Raw genomic sequence first — 23,242 nt, 5'->3', positions numbered from 1 at the left:
CTTCAACTAGTTGTGTATCAGTGGACAAAATTTGGAAAAGATCGGACAATTCTTCACGAAGTTATAAAGATTTTTGGAAAAGATAAAATTATCCGATAGCCAACTTTGAGCTGTTATATCTCCAGATTCAATGAGCCGATTGCAATGAAATTTTGACCATTTAAGACTTATATAATGAACTCTGGAAAACATTTGACTCAACTTGAAATTTTTAACAAGCGAAAAAGTTATAGCGATTTTAATTTTCTCACGATTTTTTAGTAAATTGGTCTATTCTTAATATGCATCTCATTACTTTTCCAATTTATTGGCGGCTATGTTGTTACTTTCCTTCAAAACGCATTTATATATAAGTCAATTAGAGGGAAACTAAATGAACTATAATTTGCATCTTGAATTTTGTAACGATGTTGATGTTTTGGATAATTTGGTGTTTTATTAGAAAAATAATCTAATCGTTATAATTTTCTTCCGTGTTAAGAATATTAAGTTAAGTCAATGTTTTTTCATAGCTCATTATATAAGTCTTAAATAGTCAAAATTTCATTGCATTCGGTTCATTGAATCCGGAGATATAACAACTCAAAGTTGGCTATCGGATAATTTTACATTTTTCAAAAATCGTTATTACTTCGTGAAGAATTGTCAGATCTTTTCCAAATTTTGTCCACTGATACACAACTAGTTGAAGAACTTACAGTAAAAATTTGAGAATATTTGATGCATTTTTCGAAAAGTTACAGCTAATTGAACATTTTTTGAAAAGTGAAAATTTTGCCTGTCCCGATCATTTTGTCTATCCCCTGTATATCCTTTTTGGAAGAAATAGAAATATAGTATAGGATGTAGTTAATCTCTAAATTATTGAAGCAATTGTTGAAAGATTTTTTTTAAATTATTTTAGAACATTAAAAGTTCCTAAAGTAAAAACCTAGAAAAATGACACCAACAACGGTTATTAGAATTCTATCAATATTTTCAAATTCAATCATTAACGGTCAACATTATCTGTCAAAACGAAAAAATTGATTGCATAGCGAAAGAATAAAAGTCACAATGTTTCAAAGCTATAGAAAATCGGGATCAAAACATTTGGTGCCTTAAAAGTGCTATCCGGGTCATATTGATCCAAACACTGTAAAATGGTTAAAACTACATAAACTATAGTTATTAGCTATTAAAGAAGCATCAATTTAGTAATCTGATTGAATCATTTATGACTTTTGAATAAAAAAGGCAATTTTTTAAAAGCTTTCTACGCAATTTATCTGGATAGACATTTACAACATGTTTTATTTGATATATCATTGATAATTATCACGTGGAAAACTATTAGATTTACCTCCCAGCATTTTGCTAACACCTGAATCGATCTGGAACTTGTAATTAAATCTACCCCCATCAGAAACCAATCATGCCCAATGCATAACATCAGCAGCTCGGGTCGTTCGATGCACTTGTTCAAATTCACTTTATAGGTACGTTCCGTCCGTCCGTATAGTAGCTGGACTATCATCCAGATATATGTATACGAGAGCCATCCCTATCGAGCGACCGCATACATCATCCGACGACCACTGCTGGGCCACAAATTTTAATCAATATTGGCAGCACCATGAACCGCTTTCCGAATGCTCGAAGTTCGCGTTTGCTGTCCTGCTGGGCTGGGCACTAAATCATCTCGCCATTTAAGCACACAAAGTTGGATGAACCTAATCTCCTATGCAGGAAGAGATGCACACTTCCCTGATGATGACGATGATGCTCACACCCGTCCGTACATTTCGGTCACGTACATTTTAAACTGGCGTCGGTTGCCGGACGGTCGTTCGTTCCACAAGCCAGCCGGTCAAAAAGATGAAACTTTTCCACTTCAACTCGGTGTGCCTCCCTGTGTGGCATGTTGATTCAACCAGATCCGGAACACCACACACCGCCGGACACGACGACGACGACTGGTCCGGTCTGTATGTAATAATAAATTCTAATTACTGATGGCACCTCTCGAAGGCTCCGGGCGGCTCAATTGCAGAGTTTATTACTTTGGTGCATGGCGTGGGCCATCCATCCAATATCATAGGCCCAGGCCCTTTCTGCAGAACACATTGTGACTATTTGGACTCCATATACTGGATGGTGTGATAACTGCTCCGGAGTCCTGGGACGGATGTCGGGGGTCACTTTCTGAATAATTAAAACTGATTGCTTCACACCCCCGTTTTACGGGCTCGGTTGCCGGCTGTTGGTCCCAGGTGGCGTCCAACCAATCCGGATATGTGTGATGGATGTACGACGGGAAACACCCGACCGACATGGATCAGTTGAAGGGATAAATCGTCTGGAAATGGAAGAGTTTTGGACGCCTTCGGGCGAAAGGACCTGGGGAGTGTCTTTGGTAGTTCAGTCAGTGAGGGTACAGCCCGGTTTGAGAATAACGGGTCCGCCTGGAAAGTTTCAAGATTATGCGATCGAAAATGTTCATGCACCATCCGATTGAGTTAAGACATTGCTCCAATTGGCATGTAGTTCCATTATGAAGAAGCATTCCTCCGCGATGAATGACTAGACTGTCAAATGGACACATGAATTGTTTCCTAGTCCGGCAATGTTTACGCCGGTAAAGTAGAGAGTAAAATTGACTGCCCTCGGGGAAATTTCATCGTCCGTAAGGTTGCTGTCTCTCTAAAGTGGATATAATGGAAAAAGTTGCAAAAAACTTTTCTGGTTGGGTTCAACATTGGACTAATTGAGTGTACCCAACTGAAAATCAACTGTAAAGGAACAGCCCATGGAAGACATGTAGGGGAAGACGGGGTAAAACGGACCACCTGCCGTTCAGCACGGAAATGCCGTTTTCTGTAAAATTTTACCTAGTACTCTGTTTAAGTACAAAGTATTTGTCATTTTGAGCAATATTGAGCAATGTTTACATTCATATTTTCAGAACAAACAAACAAAACAAAAGTTTTGCTTCAGGTGTATTTGATCTAAATTTGCCATTAAGCAATTTGAATCGGAAAAACGTTTTCAAACCAAATAAATAACCCGTTCATGACTTATCAGGAATGTTAACAAAACATAAGAGGAGCGGGATTGAGATTGGCAAAAAAATTAGCTAGGAACTAGCCTCATAAATAAAATCTGCCCAAGCGAGGTAAAAACGACCACCCCGAACGGGGTAAGACGGCCACCCCCAGTCCATAGAAAAATGTAGCTGCTACTCAATTTAATGAAAATTGCTTATTAAAATATACTATTTCACAGATACATCATTTTTGTGATAATAACACAGCGCAACATTTTTTTGTCTCAAGAGCAAACTTATGTGTCTCCGAAGAATTTTGGGCCGCTGAATCCAAATCCGGGCTCAGATTTGCTCTAACACGTCACAATTTTGATCTATACCTCAATTTATAGGGCAAAATATGCGATTTCGGGCTTTTTTCACTGCAAGCCAATATTTTTTTTGCAAGGAAATATTTTTTTTAAGCAATCAAAAGGTTAATTGGTCAATTAACATCTAAATTAACGACTCATGCAAAATATTTCGTTTTACCAAATCAAATTTGATAGATTTAAGCATTTTATGTATGGGAAATATCGTACCTATCATAAATCGCTTAAAACTATCAAATTCGATTTGGTAAAACGAAATATTTTGCATGAGTCGTTAATTTAGATGTTAATTGACCAATTAACCTTTTGATTGCTTGAAAAAAATATTTCCTTGCTTAATGGCTTGCAGTCAAAAAAGCCCAAAATCGCATATTTTGCCCTATAAATTGAGGTATAGCTCAAAATTGTGACGTGCCCGAGCAAATCTGAGCCTGGATTCGGATTCAGCAGCCCAAAATCCTTCGGAGACACATAAGTTTGCTCTTGAGACAGACAAAAAGTTATTTTTTATTACGCTGTGTAATAGGTGTTCGAGTATCCATATTTAGAGTGCCTCAATAAAAATAAATAATGGTATAACCATTGGACAACAATGCTAATCAAGTTTCTATGTGAAGAACTTAAGGAAGTCATATTTTATTTCAACGCATGGAATCCAAACATTTCTAATCACCTTTATTTAAAAAAACCCGATTTAATCCACCTATGGTGAACAGAACCCTTCTTACACTTATTAAAACTATTGTTGTATTATTTGTATGTTAACAAAAGATCTTGAATCGATTAACAAATGGATAAGAAAATCAGCGAGATATACTTTGTCTAATACCTCTTAATCAGTCGAATTTTTTTTGTCTTTATTAAAGAGATTTTCAGCCCTAGGCTGGTTCATCTCTGAATCAGTCGATTAAATTAGCTCTGAAGTACTTGGTATTCATGGTTATGGTGCAAAAAGGACAAAAATTATATATCTACTAAGTTAATCAGTTTTGGCATTAGCTAGTTATGCTATCCAGTTCATGCATTTTTCCCACAATATATAAATTCAAAGCTTTCATTTAACATATTGTTAGTTTTCATCTAGTGGTTTGGTTTCCAAAATAGCATCAAGGATCATGGACTAAAGTACCAGAAATGCCAGACACCTTCTAGAATCTTGTGTGAAATTAAAAAAAAATAGCTTACATATTCTGGAATATTGTATCTTTTGTTAACTGCCAGAAGATCTTGAATCGATTAACAAATGGATAAGCAAATCAGCGAGATAGACTTTGTCTAATATCTCTTAATCAGTCGAATAAATTAGCTCCGAAGTACTTGATATTCATGATTATGGTGTAAAAAGGACAAAAATAATATATCTACTATGCTAATAAGTTTTGGAATTAGCTAGTTATTTTGGCTGTCCAGTTCTTGCATTTTTTCCACAATACATAAATTCAAAGCTTTTAACATATTGTTAGTTTTGATAGAATTCCTGTTTATTTGTAATTTGTTATTTATAATTTTATTGAAAACAATTACCTGCTAGTATACACTTTATATGAGGTCAGCATTATTGATTGAACAATAATTTCCCATAGACTGGTCAAAAGCTCATGCAAGATAACAAACGAATATAATAATAAAAAAAAAATGAATTTATTGAAATACTCTTCGAAAGATATCTCAGTAACCAAATGTCCAATCCAAATAAAATTTCAGAGCCTTTTACAAGGATACTGTAGCTTTCATTTGGTGCTAAGAGAACCCAAATCGGTTGACAGACGGCTGAGATATTTATTGTGATACACTTGGTCAAAAATCTCTCAAAAGGTTAACCTGTATTACTCACAAGTACTCTTTGAAAGATATCTCGAAAACCAACTGTCCACTCCTAATAAAATTGTATAGGGTTCTACTAGGATGTTATAGCTTTCATTTGGTGCCAGGAGAACCGAAATCGGTTGACAGACGGTTGAGATATTTATTATGATACACTTGGTCAAAAATCTCAAAAAGTTTAGTTGAATAAATCCTAAGTACACTTCGAAAGATATCTCTGTAACAAAATATCCAATCCTAATAAAATTTCTGAGCAATCTACTAGGATGTTGTAGTTTTCATTTGGTGCCAAAAGAACAAAAATCGATTGACACACGGCTGAGATATTTAGTATGATACACTTTGTTAAAAGTCTCAAAAAGTTTAGTTGTAGAACTTCTAAGTACTCTTCGAAAGATATCTCGGTAACCAAATGTCCAATCGAAATAAAATTTCAGAGCGTTCTACTATGATATTGTAGCTTTCATTTGCTGCCAAGAGAACTCAAATCGGTTGACAGACGGCTGAGATATTCATCAACATGCTAAATGTCAAAAATCTCTCAAAAAGCTAATCTATATTACTTCAAAGTACTCTTCAAAAGATATCTCGGTAACCAAATGTCCAATCGAAATAAAATTTCTGGGCGATCTACTAGGATGCTGTAGCTTTCATTTGGTGCCAAGAGAATCCAAATCGATTGACAAACGGCCGAAATATTTATTATGATAAACTTGGTCAAAAATCTTAAAAAGTTTAGATGTATGACTCATAAGTACTCTTCGAGAGATATCTCGGTAACCAAACGTCCAATCGAAAAAAAATTCAATAGCGTTCTACTAGGATGTAGTAGCTTTCATTTGCTTCCAAGAGAACTCAAATCGGTTGACAGACGGCTGAGAAACGTGCGTGACTTTTTTTTGTAACGCACATACACACACACACACATACACACATACACACACACACACATACAGACATTTACTCAGTTCGTCGAGCTGAGTTCATTGGTATATGAGACTCGGCCCTCCGGGCCTCGGATCGAAAGACGGTTTTTCGAGCGATATTTATACCCTTCTTATGGGTGTAAGAAGGGTAAAAAGAATTTATAGAAATACTCTTCGTAAGATATCTCAGTAATCAAATGTCGAATCGAAATAAAATTCATTTGGTGCTTAGAGAACCCAAATCGGTTGACAGACAGCTGAGATATTTATTATGGTACCCTTGGTCAAAAATCTCTCAAAAAGTTAAACTTAATCCCAAGTACTCTTTGAAAGATATCTCGGTAACCAAATGTCCAATCCTAATAAAATTGTGTAGTGTTCTACTAGAATGTTGTAGCTTTCATTTGGTGCCAGGATAACCGAAATCGGTTGACAGACGGCCAGAATATTCATTATGATACACTTGGTCAAAAATCTCAAAAAGTTTAGTTGTATAAATCCTAAGTACTCTTCGAAAGATATCTCTGTAACCAAATATCCAATCAAAATAAAATTTCTGGACGATCTACTAGGATGCTGTAGCTTTCATTTGGTGCCAAAAGAACCCAAATCGATCGACAAACGGCCAAAATATTTATTATGATACACTTGGTCAAAAATCTTAAAAAGTTTAGATGTATGACTCATAAGTACTCTTCGAGACATATCTCGGTAACCAAACGTCCAATCGAAAAAAAAATCAATAGCGTTGTACTAGGATGTAGTAGCTTTCATTTGCTTCCAAGAGAACTCAAATCGGTTGGCAAACGGCTGAGAAACGTGCGTGACTTTTTTTTGTAACGCACATACCTACACACATGTACACACACACACACACACACACACACACACACACACACACACACACACACACACACACACACACACACACACACACACACACACACACACACACACACACACACACACACACACACACACACACACACACACACACACACACACACACACACACACACACACACACACACACATACAGACATTTGCTCAGTTCGTCGAGCTGAGTTCATTGGTATATGAGACTCGGCCCTCCGGGCCTCGGATCGAAAGTCGGTTTTTTGAGCGATATTTATACCCTTCTTATGGGTGTAAGAAGGGTAAAAAGAATTTATTGAAATACTCTTCGTAAGATATCTCAGTAATCAAATGTCGAATCGAAATAAAATTTCAGGGCCTTATACAAGGATATTGTAGCTTTCATTTGGTGCTTAGAGAACTCAAATCGGTTGACATACGGCTGAGATATTTATTATGATACCCTTGGTCAAAAATCTCTCAAAAAGTTAACCTGTATTACTCCCAAGTACTCTTTGAAAGATATCTCGGTAACCAAATGTCCAATCCTAATGAAATTGTATAGGGTTCTACTAGAATGTTGTAGCTTTCATTTGGTGCCAGGATAACCGAAATCGGTTGACAGTTGTTTTGGCTAAGATATTTATTATGATACACTTGGTCAAAAATCTCAAAAGGTTTAGTTGTATAAATCCTAAGTACTCTTCGAAAGATATCTCTGTAACCAAATGTCCAATCGAAATCAAATTTCTGGGCAATCTACTAGAATGATGTAGCTTTCATTTGGTGCCAAGAGAACCCAAATCGATTGACAAACGGCCGAAGTATTTATTATGATACACTTGGTCAAAAATCTTAAAAAGTTTAGATGTATGGCTCATAAGTACTCTTCGAGAGATATCTCGGTAACCAAACGTCCAATCGAAAAAAAAATTCAATAGCGTTCTACTGGGATGTAGTAGCTTTCATTTGCTTCCAAGAGAACTCAAATCGGTTGACAGACGGCTGAGAAACGTGCGTGACTTTTTTTTGTAACGCACATACACACACACACATACACACATACACACATACACACACACACACATACAGACATTTGCTCAGTTCGTCGAGCTGAGTTCATTGATATATGAGACTCGGCCCTTCGGGCCTCGGATCGAAAGTCGGTTTTTCGAGCGATATTTATACCCTTCTTATGGGTGTAAGAAGGGTAAAAACGTGATGGTCCTTCTTACCCCTCTGGTGGGCCGTCTTACCCCGTCTTCCCCTACTTCTTCATTGTCTTTGATTGGAGATGATATCTAGTTGAATCAGTACAAATTGCAGCATCCGACCTTTTGGAAGCATGCGGTTTGTGTGTCGGAATGCAAAATGATTCATCAGAGAATCAAGTTGAAAATAAACTTTAAGTTCCGATAGGGAAAAAAAATAAACACTATGGATACCACAGATAACAGACATTCATCACATAACATAAGTGGAACTCCTTGATCATAGCGAAGGAAAAAGTTGTATCCTTTTCCCGAGCCTTTTCCAGCACGCGAGACTGATATATCTTTCATAAAAGGCGTCGAACTATCATTTATTTTGGTAAACAAAAAACATCTGATCCAACCAATATTCCAGTTTTGGCAAAGAATACAGGAACGAAGATTGGCATCTGAGATATGCGCAAAACTAGCTGCTGGAAATCCACTTATTCATTTTGTCATAAATTCATTGAAATCTTCGAAATAACACATTCACGTTTCACATATCGATCTTCTTTCCGGATTGCGGTGAAGCGACCTGGGACCTCACGATGAGCGACGTGCTTTGTGTCCCCGACCTGGCGATTAATCTACTCTCCGTAAGCAAGGTATGCCAGAAAGGATTCAAGGTGGTGTTCACGAAGGAGGAGTGCAAGGTCGTCAATCCCTGCAACGAGGTCGTTGCGATTGGCCGTGAAGTGAATGGTCTCTACAAGCTATCCGAGACGAAGAAGCCAATTGCAAATTTGGTCCAGGACGATAGGTACGAGCTGTGGCATCGGCGAATGGGACACCTCTCCGCCGGTGGGATGAAGCAACTGAAGGAGATGGTCACCGGACTGGACTACGGGATCCGGCGAGGTGCATACCGTGCATCGAAGGTAAGCATTGTCGTCAACCATTCAAGGCAAAAGGGCACCGGGAGGATCGCGTACTGGAACTGGTCCACTCGGACTTGTGCGGCCCTATGGAGACCGAGTCGATTGGAGGCAGTCGATACTTTCTGATTTTCATCGACGATGCCAGTCGGAAGACCGTGGTCTACTTTCTGAAGTCGAAGACGGAAGTGCTCGAAGCTTTCGAAGATTACAAGGCCTTTGCAGAGAAGCAAACGGGACTGCGGATTAAGCGAATACGGACGGACAACGGCAAAGAGTACGTAAACCGCATTTTTCGAAACTTTTTGCGGAAAGAAGGCATTCAACACGAGACGTCGGCCCCCTACAATCCGAAGCAAAACGGGTTAGCCGATATAATGAACCGGGCGTTGGTCTAAAGAGCGAGGAGCATGCTATCAGATGCGGATCTGGATAACAAATTTTGGGAAGAAGCAGTAGCGATTGCATCGCACGAGGTCAACCGATCACCGACAAAGGGACTGTCGGTAACCTCCGAGGAGAAGTTTTCTGACAAGCAGCCGGACGTGTCCCATCTTCGTATATTCGGAGCCAAGGTAATGGTGCATGTGCCGAAAGAGATGAGAAAGAAATGGGACAAGAAGTCGGAAGCGTGCATCTTCGTTAGCTACAGTGAAGGCTCCAAGGCGTACAGGGTGTACAACGAGAGAATCAAGAAAGTCTACGTCAGCCGAGATGTGATTTTCTTAGACGAAGGTGAAGCACAGCACAAGACGACGAGAGGTGAGCGAGAACCGAATGCGGAAGGAAGCGAGCTGGTGATTCAGACCGAGCCAGCCGAAGACGACGATGAAGCCGAGGGCGCCGTTGGCGGCGAGAATCCCCTTGACGAGTCGGTCTACAGCGATGCAGATTCGATCATCGATGAAGAACCCCAACCTTCCGTGCTCCCTCCACAATCAGAGAACCCACAATTGTTGGTAAGGCGCAGTGCGAGGGAGCACACTATCCCAGGCAAGTATCGTGATTATATTATGAGCTGCAGCACTTTTCCTGAGATAGTTTCCCAACCCGAACAGATTTCCGATGGAGGGGCGGATGAACCCGACACGTTCCGAGAAGCAGTCACCCGGCATGACAGCGACAAGTGGAAGGAAGCGATGATATCGGAGTACGAGGCTCTGGTGGACAACCAAACGTGGGATTTGGTGGAACTGCCGGACGGAAGGAAGCCTCTACGTTGCAAATGGGTCTACAAAGTGAAGACGAACCTGGACGGAACCGTGGAGCGCTACAAAGCCCGCCTGGTCATCAAGGGTTTTCCCAGGTCAAAGGCATCGACTACAACGAAACGTTTTCGCCCGTAGTGCGGTACGCTACAGTACGGTACCTGATATCGATGGCAGCCAAGATGAATCTCCAGATCCATCAGCTGGACGCGGTCACGGCGTTCCTACAAGGCGATCTAGGTGCGGAGGACATCTATATGGTTCAGCCGGAAGGATTCGTCGATCCGGAATCACCCAGGAAAGTTTGTCGGTTGCGGAAAGCACTCTATGGCCTCAAGCAAGCCAGCAGGGTGTGGAACCAGAAGCTGGACGCCGAACTGCGACGCATTGGTCTGAAGCGGTCGGCCTACGACATGTGCGTCTACTTCAAGATTGAAGGCGGAATGGTCCTGATTGTCTATGTGGACGACATGTTGGTGTTTTCAAACAACCAGCGTTGGGTGGACAGGCTGAAGAAGGAACTGATGACCAAGTTCCGAATGAAGGACCTCGGTTTGGCCAGCAAAATCCTTGGGATGCGAGTGACCAGAGACGGCAGCCGAGTGATCAAGAGAGCTCAGTGAATCAAAATTCAACCATCGCGCAACAATAATGACAATGTCGCAACCTGTATTTGTTGCGACTAACAAACCCATGCGACATAAGTTTGTCCCAACTTGAAAATAATAGGATTAACATCGTACACCACGAGTTTAGAGATTTTTAAGCCTTGCATTGCGATTTTCGAACGGTAACTTCGAGTCGGTAAACACTGCAACTCTGGTGAAGCTCTATCATCAAACAGTTTCGACTTTGGGTTAGCAATAATTGATTATTCACGAGTTGAAAAGTACGCAACAAATTCAGCTTCCGTTTTGTCTGCAACAAAAAATTTCGAGATCATGTCATTATCTGTTACCAGTAGGGATAAAGAGTAATCGTCGCACCTTCTTTGTTGCTTGTTTTGTGCCTCTTTTGTCTGACAATTCTCTTCACTGAGAGAGCTACATCAACGATCTGTTGCAACGATTCAATGTGGCCGATTGTAATGTGGTTGCGACACCTGCTGATCCGAACCAGATGCTGACCAAGGAGATGTGTCCGAACACCAACGAGGAACGGAAGCAGATGGAAAGCCTGCCATACCGAGAGCTGGTGGGAAGTCTGCAGTACCTGGCGCAGTCGACAAGACCGGACATTTGTTTCGCGGTCAACATGGTCAGCCAGTTTTGCCAGAATCCAGGCAAGGCGCATTGGACGGCGGCCAAACGGATACTGCGGTATCTCAAAGGTACAAAGGCGACGAAGTTGACCTACTCCAAGGACTCTAAGGAAGCATTTGTCGGCTATAGCGACGCCGATTGGGGGAACAACCCCGATACTCGTCGATCGATCACCGGCTACGTGTTCAAGCAAGCTGGTGGTGCGATATCTTGGAGCTGTCGGAAGCAGGCCACTGTCGCTCTGTCCACCATGGAGGCGGAGTATATGGCTGTTTCGACGGCGACCCAAGAAGCCATGTGGTGGCGTGGACTACGGGAGGAGCTGCATGGTGTGTCCGAAGCTGTACAAATCCGTTGCGACAACTTGAGTGCGAAGAAGGAGGTCGGATATTCACCGCGCAGCAAGCATATTGATATCCGACATCACTTTGTGCGTGAGAAGCAGAACATTATCGGACTCGAACACGTCAGGGCGGACGAGCAGATAGCGGATGCTCTCACCAAGGCGGTTCCAGTAGCGAAGCTCGAAGATGCGATGAAGACCCTTGGGATTCTGTAATTCAAGATTAAGGGGGAATATTAGAAACTAAGTAATCGTTGAATTGTATGTTAGTTCAAATATGTATCGTAGTAGGTCATGGGATTTTTAAATAAAGACTGTCATTAGTTTCCCGAATCTCGCCTGAGTAAGACCTACTTTATCACAAATGATAAATCCCTGTCAGATAGAAATTGCTGTAGCATTTCGTTGCATAGATGGCGGCAGTGAGCAACGTTGGGGAGGGGGAACCATCTCGGCAGGGCTCCTATTTTGGGCACTTTTCTGCTATAACTTAGCCAATTTTAAACCAACAATTTTTGGAATGCGGTGAGATACGCATACTATCTAGCCGTGTACAAAATTTCATGTCAATAGATTTTAGTAGCTCCTTGTACTAAAACAATTGAATAAAATTGATAATACCACAAAATAAAAAAGTCTGAAAACGTTAATCGGTAGTTTTCCACTTAAATTTGCTAGGAAAAATGTAAAAACCATTGTTTATTTTAGTTTTTGCTAATGAATCACTTGCACCAACTATAGGTACATGGTTCCTGTTATGGAGGTAAAATTTAACATTGGTTCCTATAGTGGTGCATCCCATTGAATTCTTATGGGACCCACCACTATAGGAACACTACCACCACTATAGGTGCAAAGGAGCAAAAAAGTTAAGGAAAATAATTATTTAAAATAGGTTTTCCGCCAAATACTGGACATAAAATTGAATTAATGTTATTAATTGGATATGATACATCTATTAAAAATGCCATTTGCAAGCTTTTTGGTCGAAATAGTGCTAAATTGCCACTACCACCACTTTTTTTTTATCTGGATTAACGAGATTTTTAGCCCTTGGCTAGTTCATCTCGGGACCCACGCTTTACTTCCCTTCCGAAGGAAGAACTCACCTTTTTGTGAGTTTGTCGGGAGAGGGATTCGATCCCAGGTCCTCGGCGTGATAGTCAAGTGTTCTAACCATCACACCAGGTCCGCTCCACACTACCACCACTATTGGTACTACCTCCACTAAGGGAGCTTTTACCCTAATGAGAAGTTATAATGGGTTCGGCTATTAATATGAAACTGACTACTGTATTTAAAATAGTCATTCTCAGGGTTATCACAAGGCAGGATTCTGATGAAATATTCCGCTTCTGACGCACGCCTTTGACATACAACATCGGATCCCTCAATGAAAAAAGTTAAGATAAGATATAATACCGTAATGGGGCACGTTCGGTGTAGTACTAGAATTGTAGTAATGAGCTGAATTTTAGTATGGTGAGAAGGTCAATTCTCCGTTTCTGCAATGAAATGGTGCAAAAAGCGTGGGTATTATGATTCCTTGCCTAATTTGATGCTGTTTGAGCAAAACTTTGGATAACTATGTTGTTTATGTTGCAAGAAATGGAGAAAACAACAACACTGTTTTCCAAAGTTTTGCTCAAACAGCATCAAATTAGACAAGGAATCATAATACCCACGCGTTTTGCACCATTTCACTGCAGAAACGGAGAATTGACCTTCTCACCATACTAAAATTCAGCTCATTACTACAAATCTAGTACTTCACCGATCTGTCCTATTGACCATGCATCATAACGCTAGTCCTTATTGCCTCAAACCATTGAACACCGAATAGAGGTTTAGGAATAAGTCTAAGCCATACACGAGTCGCTGACACCTTGCATTAGAGTGCCCTATTTGGTGGACTTCTACCTCGTGGTAATCTGTAGCTCTGCTATTTTAAGCTTCCAGCAACACAGGCAGAGCAAAGATATTGAATTCGCGTTCCTCAACTCAATTTCCACAGTCACGCTAAAACTGCTCAGCACTAAAATGTGTGAGACCTACTTATAAATGCATAATTTCCAAACCACTCATAAAATGTGTAAGAGTTACACATTCACAAAATCTGCTCGTACACTATTCTAGATGCGAAATAGCTATATTTTTTTGTTCGCCAAGGTCACTAGTAAACCTAGCTAGATTGCCATACAAAAAAAATGCAACTTTACGATTTTGTGGACGCAGGAGCAGATTTTGTGAATGTGTAACTCTTACACATTTTATGAGTGGTATGGAAATTATGCATTTATGAGTAAGTCTTACACATTTTAGTGCTGAGCGGTTTTACCCCAACTAACAATCACTCATTTAACAGGCACCATTATGACGAATTTATTCAGCATAATGTTGAATAACATTTGAATTATTTTCACGTACAACCTTTGTTCGGGTTTTGTTCACACAAATTTGGAGAAGTTATAAAGCATCATGTTGTGCACCAACTTAATTTTTTGTTGTTCAAAGCGTTTTACAAATGTACAGGAAAGTTGTTATTCAGCTTTGGCAAAAATGATAGAAAATAAATAAAATGCAAAAATGTTGAACTCTCACGAGAGTAATTATTTGCTCTCATGTTGAGAACACCTATTATGAAATGAGAATTACATATAAAATTACCTAAATCCGGATTAGAACTCGAGACCTGTCGATTGCCAGCCGCATGCCTTCCTATCTGCGCCATCCTAGAGATGGTGAGATGCAGCACCCAAAGCAAAACATAATCTTCCCATGACTCAATAATGATCACTCCTGAACTTGTGTTCAGCAGTGGTGAATTAGCACAGCACGTTGTAATCAACTGAACAACGCCTTATACTCAACAGCTGTTCAGCCCAAAACACGTGTTTTCCATTCTGATTCCGCTGTCAGTATTTTTATCGCACGGTGAGAAAACTTGTATCGAATGCGGCCAAAAAGTGTTGGTCCTTATTGAAGATACTGTTTCCAGACGTACTAATTGCGATATGAATATGTTTTTATTTTTATTATTAAATATCGATCTTTAAAAATGTATGACAATATGTGGTGCGGTATGGTCTGGGACATGGTGCATTCACAGCATCTGTTCAGGTAATCTACTCATGCTCAGTCGAAGGTCCGTTAAGCAATTTTTTATATATGCTTTTGTCATGGAATCTTGATGTTGTGTTGAATAAATAGTGCATAAGGATGTTTAGGGATACTTGAAATGTGTCGACTTCTGAATGTTGTTTGGTTGTCTAGGTGACTGTGGGAACAGTATTCAGTAAACAGACAGCATTGAAATGTCAAATGCATCGATCCAAGCGTCTCGTAAAATCGAACTGCTGCGGAAGATAAAACATATAATAATCAAGGTACAAGGTATCTTTTACAGACTAATAATAATAAATAAATGTCTCATTTTTACGTTCATTACGTCTCTTGGCACTCAATGTTAAACTACATATATAATTCTATTCTGTTTTATTTTATGTGATTCGTTTAAAATAATGGTTTTTTAATAACTTGGTTGTATAAACAGTTTTAGCCATGATTTATCCCATAATCCGAACAAAGTTCCGAGTCAAACTATGACGGGCTGAAGGCGTTTATTTGACAAGTGAAAGGCACATTGTTCAGGAGCATATGCTTATTGATACATCAGCTTAATAAGATGCAGACAAATGTTTTGTTAAACTCTTTTGTTAAGGAATCAATGCTTGTCGAATAAATTTCTTGTAAAACTTTTGAAAAGTGCTATAATTTATCATTGTTGATACCGATGAGGAAAGTCGAACATTGACTACATTCTCAATTGAAAAATCATTTAAACAGTAATGTGTAGAGCATAATTTTAGTTCAGCTATCATTACCATTATTAAGCAACAATTCAGCAAGCTTGCTTGTTTGTGACTTGCAATTGTTAGTTGGGACTGTGATCATTAAAAAGAAGCCTAAATATGGAGACGCATGGTAGTTCGTCTCTGTTCTTTTTGGAGTGCTGTATAATTATTTGCTATCAATAATAATTCAACAGAGTCTCAAAGTTCCTACATCTGTTCATTATCTTAATCCACTATTGTAATCATTTTGTATTCCACGCCCTCCCTCTCATTTCAGATGAACATACTGGTAATATCGTTCCTGGCGTTAGCATCGCTAACGACCTTCCCCACACAAACGCTGGGTACGCCAGCAGCGGCCGCAGCCGCCAGCGACGTGTCCGACGCGAAAAAATCCCTCCCCGATGCCGCCGGCATCAACCCCGTCAACGACATGAGTGAGTTCTGGCAGGAGGACGACCGCGAGGTGCTCATCCGGAACGAACGGGGCACCAAGAACGGCGGAGTCGCTGGTAAGAAAGACCGCAAAAAAGACAAACACTCCAACTCCTCACCAACATCATCATCTTCATCAACATCATCATCACCTTCTTCCTCCTCGGGGCCCTACCACAACAAACAAAACAAACAACAAAACCCAAAATCAAAACCCGAGTCCAACCGACAGGCGCAGAGTAAGTTTGGCGATGTTTTATTATTTTTTGTGTTAACAATTCGGTTTCAGTTTAAGATTTGGCTACAACTTTTGCTTTTGATTGGCACTAATTCAGCATTACACACAGTTGTTTAAATTTAACACACTAACACACCAAAATTTCTTGACTTTGTGGTTAGAGTTGTACACATGTGCCCAGTCTCACACACCAGCATTTAATCATCTCTGTACAATACAATTTAAGAGTAAGTTTTGCATGACGATGGGCGGGAGGCACCTAACAACTAATCAAGGAACCAATCCGGTCCAGAGCCCCCTTCTCCAAAACAGTAACAACTATGCGGGATTTAAAGTTGAACGTAGCCTAACCTAACCTAACGTAACCTAACCCAAACCCAATCCAACCCAACTCAACCGGAAATCCCCGCTGAGAATCCGTTCGGTTCAGGGTTTTGTTTGAATAAATGCGAACGGAAGAGAACATTCAACCGCGTGCCATTCTTCATGTGCCGACCGAGACCGACCGTTCAGGGCGAGAGGACCCAATTCCATTCACTACACATTTTAGTCCCCAGAGGACCTGCTCTACCAGTAGGTACAGTACCGGGTGGAAATGTTGACGTTGGTTGATTGAAATGCATGGAGAAGATTTATTACTGACTAAGTTCCGAAGTAAATCATTTAAATATATATTTTATAGAGTAAGGTTGGAGAAGTTCACATTTTCAGGGTTTCTCGTCGATATAATAATTAATCTCTTAATCTGCATAAAGACTGCCCCAGAAAGTATGGACGCACCTAGTCTTCAGTTGTCTGGGCCTGATTGATGATTCTTGTTTCGGATTTCGTTTTGACTGTTTCTGCTAACTATAAGATTGATAACTCAAATGTTCTTTGTCACGATGAAAATTGGAATTCGAAATGATAACTTTTTTGGTCATACCCCGCTCTGTGTAAGTTAGAAGGTTTTTTCCTGTGATCAAACACCTTCATTATTTGTTTATCCAAACGAGGGTTAGCAGGATCTTCATTTTTCTTCCAATTTTCGCCTATGCTTAAACTTGTTATCCCCACCATGGTTGCTGATTGCTGCTTGCACGACTTTCTCACTTACTCTCACCATATTTTGCTCATTTCCTAAGTGACCTTTCAAACTCTGTACATCGTTTGTGCACATTTTTTCGATGATGTTTCGCTGAAAGCTCATGTATTTTGAAACAAATTGATGGAATCGCAAAAACCGCTATACAAATGCTGAGAAAATAGGTTGACCAACAGGATGTAGCTTTCAAAAAGCACTAGTCATCAATAGTTTTGAAATGCCAGTATTTTCTTACTGCGTCCATACTTTCTGAACCGGTCTTTAGGGTAGAAATCTACCTCGTCATATGCGTTGTTAATTCCCATCATATCAGATGAAAAAATAATTACTCTACGATTTAAACGGCTACGCAGTCTTTTAATTTGGGAAAACGAGGTTTATTATTTGCCCGACGTTTCGACACTGGGGTTTTGTGTCATCTTCAGGGGTACTAAAATTTAATACATGTACTAATTTGATACAATCTACGGATACACAATTCGTCTGGATCACGAGCGATAGAAGCGACCATCTCCAAATACACGCAATCACCGACGATCACCGAACAGCCAACAGCATCGAGCATCAAAACACCGTATGTCCATCCAACGAACCTGAAACAACAAGAAATGAAAAAGTGTACAAGTCGATTCCGTACATACCCGCACTCTCGCAACGCATAACCAAAATCCTGACCAAAGACTACCCAAACATCAGCATCACGACTAGACAACACCGGACCATCAATCAACTGCATACCAAAGTTAAATACCCTGTAAGAAAAACCGAAATTAACAATGTAATCTATAAAATTCCATGTAACGACTGCGAGAGCTGTTACATAGGAATGACCAAAAACAACCTAGGCAAAAGACTCACTGGACACAAAAGCAATGTAAACAAACTTGATAAGTTGATGAACGATAGTCAGACAAACACTGAAGCAGCTAAAACTACACTAATAGAGACAACGACAGCCCTAATCCAACATTGTATTGAACACAACCACAGATTCAACCTTGACCAAACACAAATTATTGACCATAGTTATAAACAGACAACACTACCATGCTACCATTCCTCGAAATGTGTCACATCACGAACACAGACAAAACAGTGAATAAGAGAACAGACGTAGGTAGACTTAGCATCACATACGCAGCTGTGTTGCACAGCATTAAAACTATACAAGAGCGCAACAAACCGAATGTAGAACGACAAACCGACGATGAAACGTAGATTATTAGGATAGGGCACTTTTGCTACCAATGACCGTTCAATTATATGTGGGGGGGTTGTTAGAAGAAGAATTGCGCCGAACGCGTACAGTCCGTTGCGAAATTAGATAAACCAAATAAGTCTAAGACAAAATTTATCATTAGACAAGGAACCCGACAATTTCAACTTTTGATAATGAATTTACAGCATGTACCAACAACAACTCGACAAGACAGTTACGGTTAGACGAAACATAAGACCAAAAACGAAAAATTAGTGTAAGTAATCCAGACGAATTGTGTATCCGTAGATTGTATCAAATTAGTACATGTATTAAATTTTAGTACCCCTGAAGATGACACAAAACCCCAGTGTCGAAACGTCGGGCAAATAATAAACCTCGTTTTCCCAAATTAAAAGACTGCGTAGCCGTTTAAATCGTAGATTAAAACCCTCAGTCGATCCTCCAGAAGAAAAATAATTACTGATATTCCAAATTCCCTATGCAAATGATTCATCAGATGGAAGCAAAAAGATCTAGACTAACAATAACCACCCTCTATTTCCAGTGGACAATCGAATAATTACGTATTTCCTAAAGTCAGCAGTCGTCAAACATTTCTTCCAGATGGCATTTAAGAATTCTTCCAGTAGTCGTTCAAGACTTTTCCCAGAAATCGTACAAAACTTCTTCCAGAAGTCGTCCAAGGTTTCTTTCAGGAGTCGTCTTAAACTTCTTCCAGAAGTCCTTCAAGACTTTTGTAAAAGTCTTCCAAGCATTCTTGCAGAAATCGTATAAGACATCTTCAAGACGTCGTCGTTCAAGACTGCTCCTAGAAAACGTTAAGTTGTCCAAAACTTCTCCCAGAAGTCGTCCAAAACTTTGATTACACTAGTTTACAAAATAAAACGAAAGTCGTGAACTTCTGTCAACGACCAAAATTTTTGAAGCATAAATTAGCGCTGATTTCGAAACCGTGCTTCAAAAAATTTAAAGTAGAACAGTTTTTGAGTTTTAGCTCAACATCGAGTTTAACAACTTTTTAAAATATGGAATTTAATAAAATTCAAATATTTTGCGTTTTGTTCAACCAAATTTTAAATCTTTTTCCATAAATTAAAAGCTAAATATAATACCATTCGATCATCTGAATGCAGGTTTTGCGTCAGATTGATGAAATTCAAGATATTGGCGAGTTTTGGGGACAATCTCCTTAAATTTTAGCAAAATTTCGGCAAGCGTCACCGACGGCACCGCCTCCTGGTGAACTAAGGTGGTACCTTTGTATAAAAGTGTTAGAGTGTATTGATGCGAGTATGAAGATTTACACACACTATCACGAATAGTGCCACCTTCATCCGTGGTGGCGCTGCTAACAGTGACTCCCGGCTTCCAGCAGTGCTGCAAGTCTTTTTAATAATGTGGTCTTCGGTAAAAGCCAGGACTACTCTTTCCTCGACCCACTAACCAACATTCCAATGGTCGCCAAACCATTCGTCTCTCCGGAACTACCAAGAAGACATTGCTTCAGAGAGGGGCTAGTGCACATCGCACCGTCAAGGTTTGCTGTGTAGCATGCAGCAACGAACATCGATTACTCACTTTGGAGAGTCCATCGCGGTAGCATGCTGGCGCTTAACTAGTTTCCCGAGTGATACTCAGCTCTCCCTTTGTCCTCGGAAGGTAGACAGAATCAACCCCACACCCGCGCCCAACTGTTGCAACAGTTTTGTAGTAAGCCAACTCCAATTTCCTGGAACTCATCCACGCCTGATCCGCAACCCTGATCGAGTGGTCGATAGTCAACTCCACTTCGTCGATCGTCTCACACCGTAGACTTCGAGCGTAATGTCATCAGCAAAGCCGACAACCTTCACTCCAACTGGAAACTCTAACCTCAACACCTCGACACCGGACCCAGGATGAAACCTTGCGGGACTCCTGAGGTTATGTAAAAGCACTTCCGACCCACCTCTGTGTCGTAAACTAGTACTCGATTCTTCCGAGAATCTTGTACAGGTACCCGGGATTGCCGAGGCGCAGGAGCCTATTGGCAATAGCTTAGTCAACTGGCGCTATTGAACGCGTTCCTTATATCAGTAGCGTCCACTTCGGTGACCTGGTCTAGGCCTTTGACCTTCAGAGTCGCCTCTTGTAGGCGGCGCCCTTGTGATCCTTATCGCGCTTCAGCTCCAGGATCATCTCGCCCGTACGAGTACGTCTAATACTGCTACCGTCAGCTTCCAGACCCTCGAGCCTGGCGTCGCTTCGCATCGCCTTCAAGATGTCCGAGCACTTCGACTGTTCCTTCTTGATGACGAACGCATCGCCTTTCTCGCGCTTGGCGCCTACTTTCTTACGCCTTAGTTTGGCATCCCTCACTTCTGCCTGCGGCTTCCAAGTCCAAGAGGGGTCCTCCCCTTGGTACGCCCTACTCTCTGGCTGCTGAGAGGCTACCAACGATCGCAACCCCTTGTTCCCATTCTTCCGGGACGGGCCAGCCTTTTCAGGCCAATCCATCCCAGCTTTTCGGGAGCCCTGGCTGGGGTCCGATTTACCGGCATTGTTGCCGATCTTCGGGGTAAGTATGGCATGGTACACAAATTACGTAACGCTTAAATTGGTCATTTCAGACCCCCTCCCCCCCCTCTTCGTAACGCTTTTTGTATGGAAGCCTGGAATTTTTTGTATGGGTCGTAAAGCTACGCTGGACTCCCCCACTCCCCCTATAGCGTTACGTAATTTGTGTACGATGCCTATACGGCTAGCCTTGCGGGCACCGCCAGATAGCTCCTCACCTGACGGCTGCCTTGGGCGCTGTCCATAAACTACGTAGACTCATTTTTGACTATCATAGAAACCCCCCTCCCCCTCGTAGACTTTCGTTCATACAAAATTTCCGATATTTGTATGGAGCGTAGACTTTGGCCAGATAAACCCACCCCCCGCCCCCCCACTCCTCCCATCTCCCCGTAAGAGTCTACGTAGTTTATGGACAGGCCCTTGATCGCTTCTGCGAGTGCTTGTTACGAGCATTCGCATCCGCCACACCTCTTGGACTACCTGCGAAAGCGAAGGCCTCCGTTTGGGTAAATCGATCCGCTGCTGCTCCAGTCATTATCGCGAGTATTGCGTGTTTCTGCTTGGCCTCGTCCATCGACATATAAAGCCGAAACAAGGCCGTTTTCAGGTCCTTGCTAATGTTCGACTTCCTGGACACAAAGTCGATGATCTTGCCAAGCTACTCCTCAGCCACCACAATTGCGGACAGTGCTTTTTTTGTTTTGGTTGACGGCCCTCAGCAACCACGCTCCATCCATTAGCTCCACTGGCTGGCTTGCCGGGGTGTGCACCGGAGCTCCCACGCTTGAGCTGCGTACACAGCTTCTCGCACCTAACTCGTCACTTCTCCTTACCGGGGACCTCATCAATCCACCCCTTGCGAAGGGGTTAAATCACCACTATCGCTACTACCTGCTGCGGAATTTTCTGCATCTTGCTACTTGGAAACTTTCAGCAGTCCCTTCCTCCAGAAGTTCCTTCTGGGTCTTCTCTTTGAGTTTGAATTGTTCCAGAAGATTACTTTAGAATATTCTAAGAGTTCCAGGATTTCCTGGAAAAATCTCTAGATCGAATTCCTGGATCAATTCCCAGAAGTAAAAATCCCTGACTAAACTGCTGTTCGAATTCCTAAAGATGCTTTTGACGAATACCCTGAAAAATCCCCAGAAGGAATCCTTGGAGGAATTTGGAGAGATCAACAACAGGCATTCGAATCCTATTGAAACCACACAGAAAAAAATAATTAAATTTAAACGACATGTAAATGGCAGAAGCTGTAACTTTAAACGAATTTAAATCAAAAAATGATTGAAAATTGAGTTGAATATGATGCACATATTGAGAGCATTGAAAAGCATACAATTTTGCACTTTTTTGAACCTAAAATTCCATGGCAAAGAATTTTCAGGTTTGAATTTAAAATTAAATTGAATAACAACCGATTTTCTGTTAACAAAACTATAAATTTGAATTGGCGTGTAAATTTACAGCGACACTCGTTTACAATCAATACAAATGGCGTGTCTGTTTCAGTTTTGTTTTGCGTGACGACAGAAGGCAGTTGGTCGTGAGAGAAGCACCGAAAGACGCACTGATTGTTGATTTTGTGTCGCGAATTTTCGTGTTTTATAATTCCTTGTACGTACGCAAGTGCATAAAATGTATAATTGATACAAGTGCAATTCATCAGATTGTTGATTCTTATATAAAACTATCGAGTTCTTTCAAAAACAAGTTCATCAGCAGCAGCACCAACTACAATCGCAGTGCGTCTCCCGGTGCTCCGTTTTGCGATGCGGCTGCGTAAAGTACAACTGTTGATGGCCAAGAATTAGTATGACCAAATAATGATCGGCAAGTATGAGTTATGGCAATACCGCATCGCCGTGAAGTTTGTCTCCACAACAAAATTAGCTCTGGTAGACGTGC

At 40.8% G+C, this 23,242-nt stretch overlaps 1 protein-coding gene across 4 annotated transcripts in view; it reads left to right on the top strand.

Annotated features, from left to right (window-relative positions):
• LOC109416474 (protein FAM133A) overlaps positions 1-23,242 on the top strand; it is a 560,257-nt gene that overhangs the window by 492,422 nt on the left and 44,593 nt on the right. For 3 of the 4 annotated variants that reach the window (XM_062853727.1, XM_062853726.1, XM_062853728.1), the window contains exon 3: positions 16,074-16,470. In XM_062853727.1, coding sequence (XP_062709711.1) covers positions 16,074-16,470 — 397 coding nt within the window. The remainder of the gene's footprint in view (positions 1-16,073; positions 16,471-23,242) is intronic. The other variant, XM_062853729.1, reaches the window with a different exon arrangement.

This window comes from Aedes albopictus, chromosome 2, assembly GCF_035046485.1.
Source record: "Aedes albopictus strain Foshan chromosome 2, AalbF5, whole genome shotgun sequence".
Lineage (NCBI taxonomy): Eukaryota > Metazoa > Arthropoda > Insecta > Diptera > Culicidae > Aedes > Aedes albopictus.
Note: the sequence above shows the minus strand (reverse complement) of the source record. Positions and strands in the feature narration are given on the sequence as shown.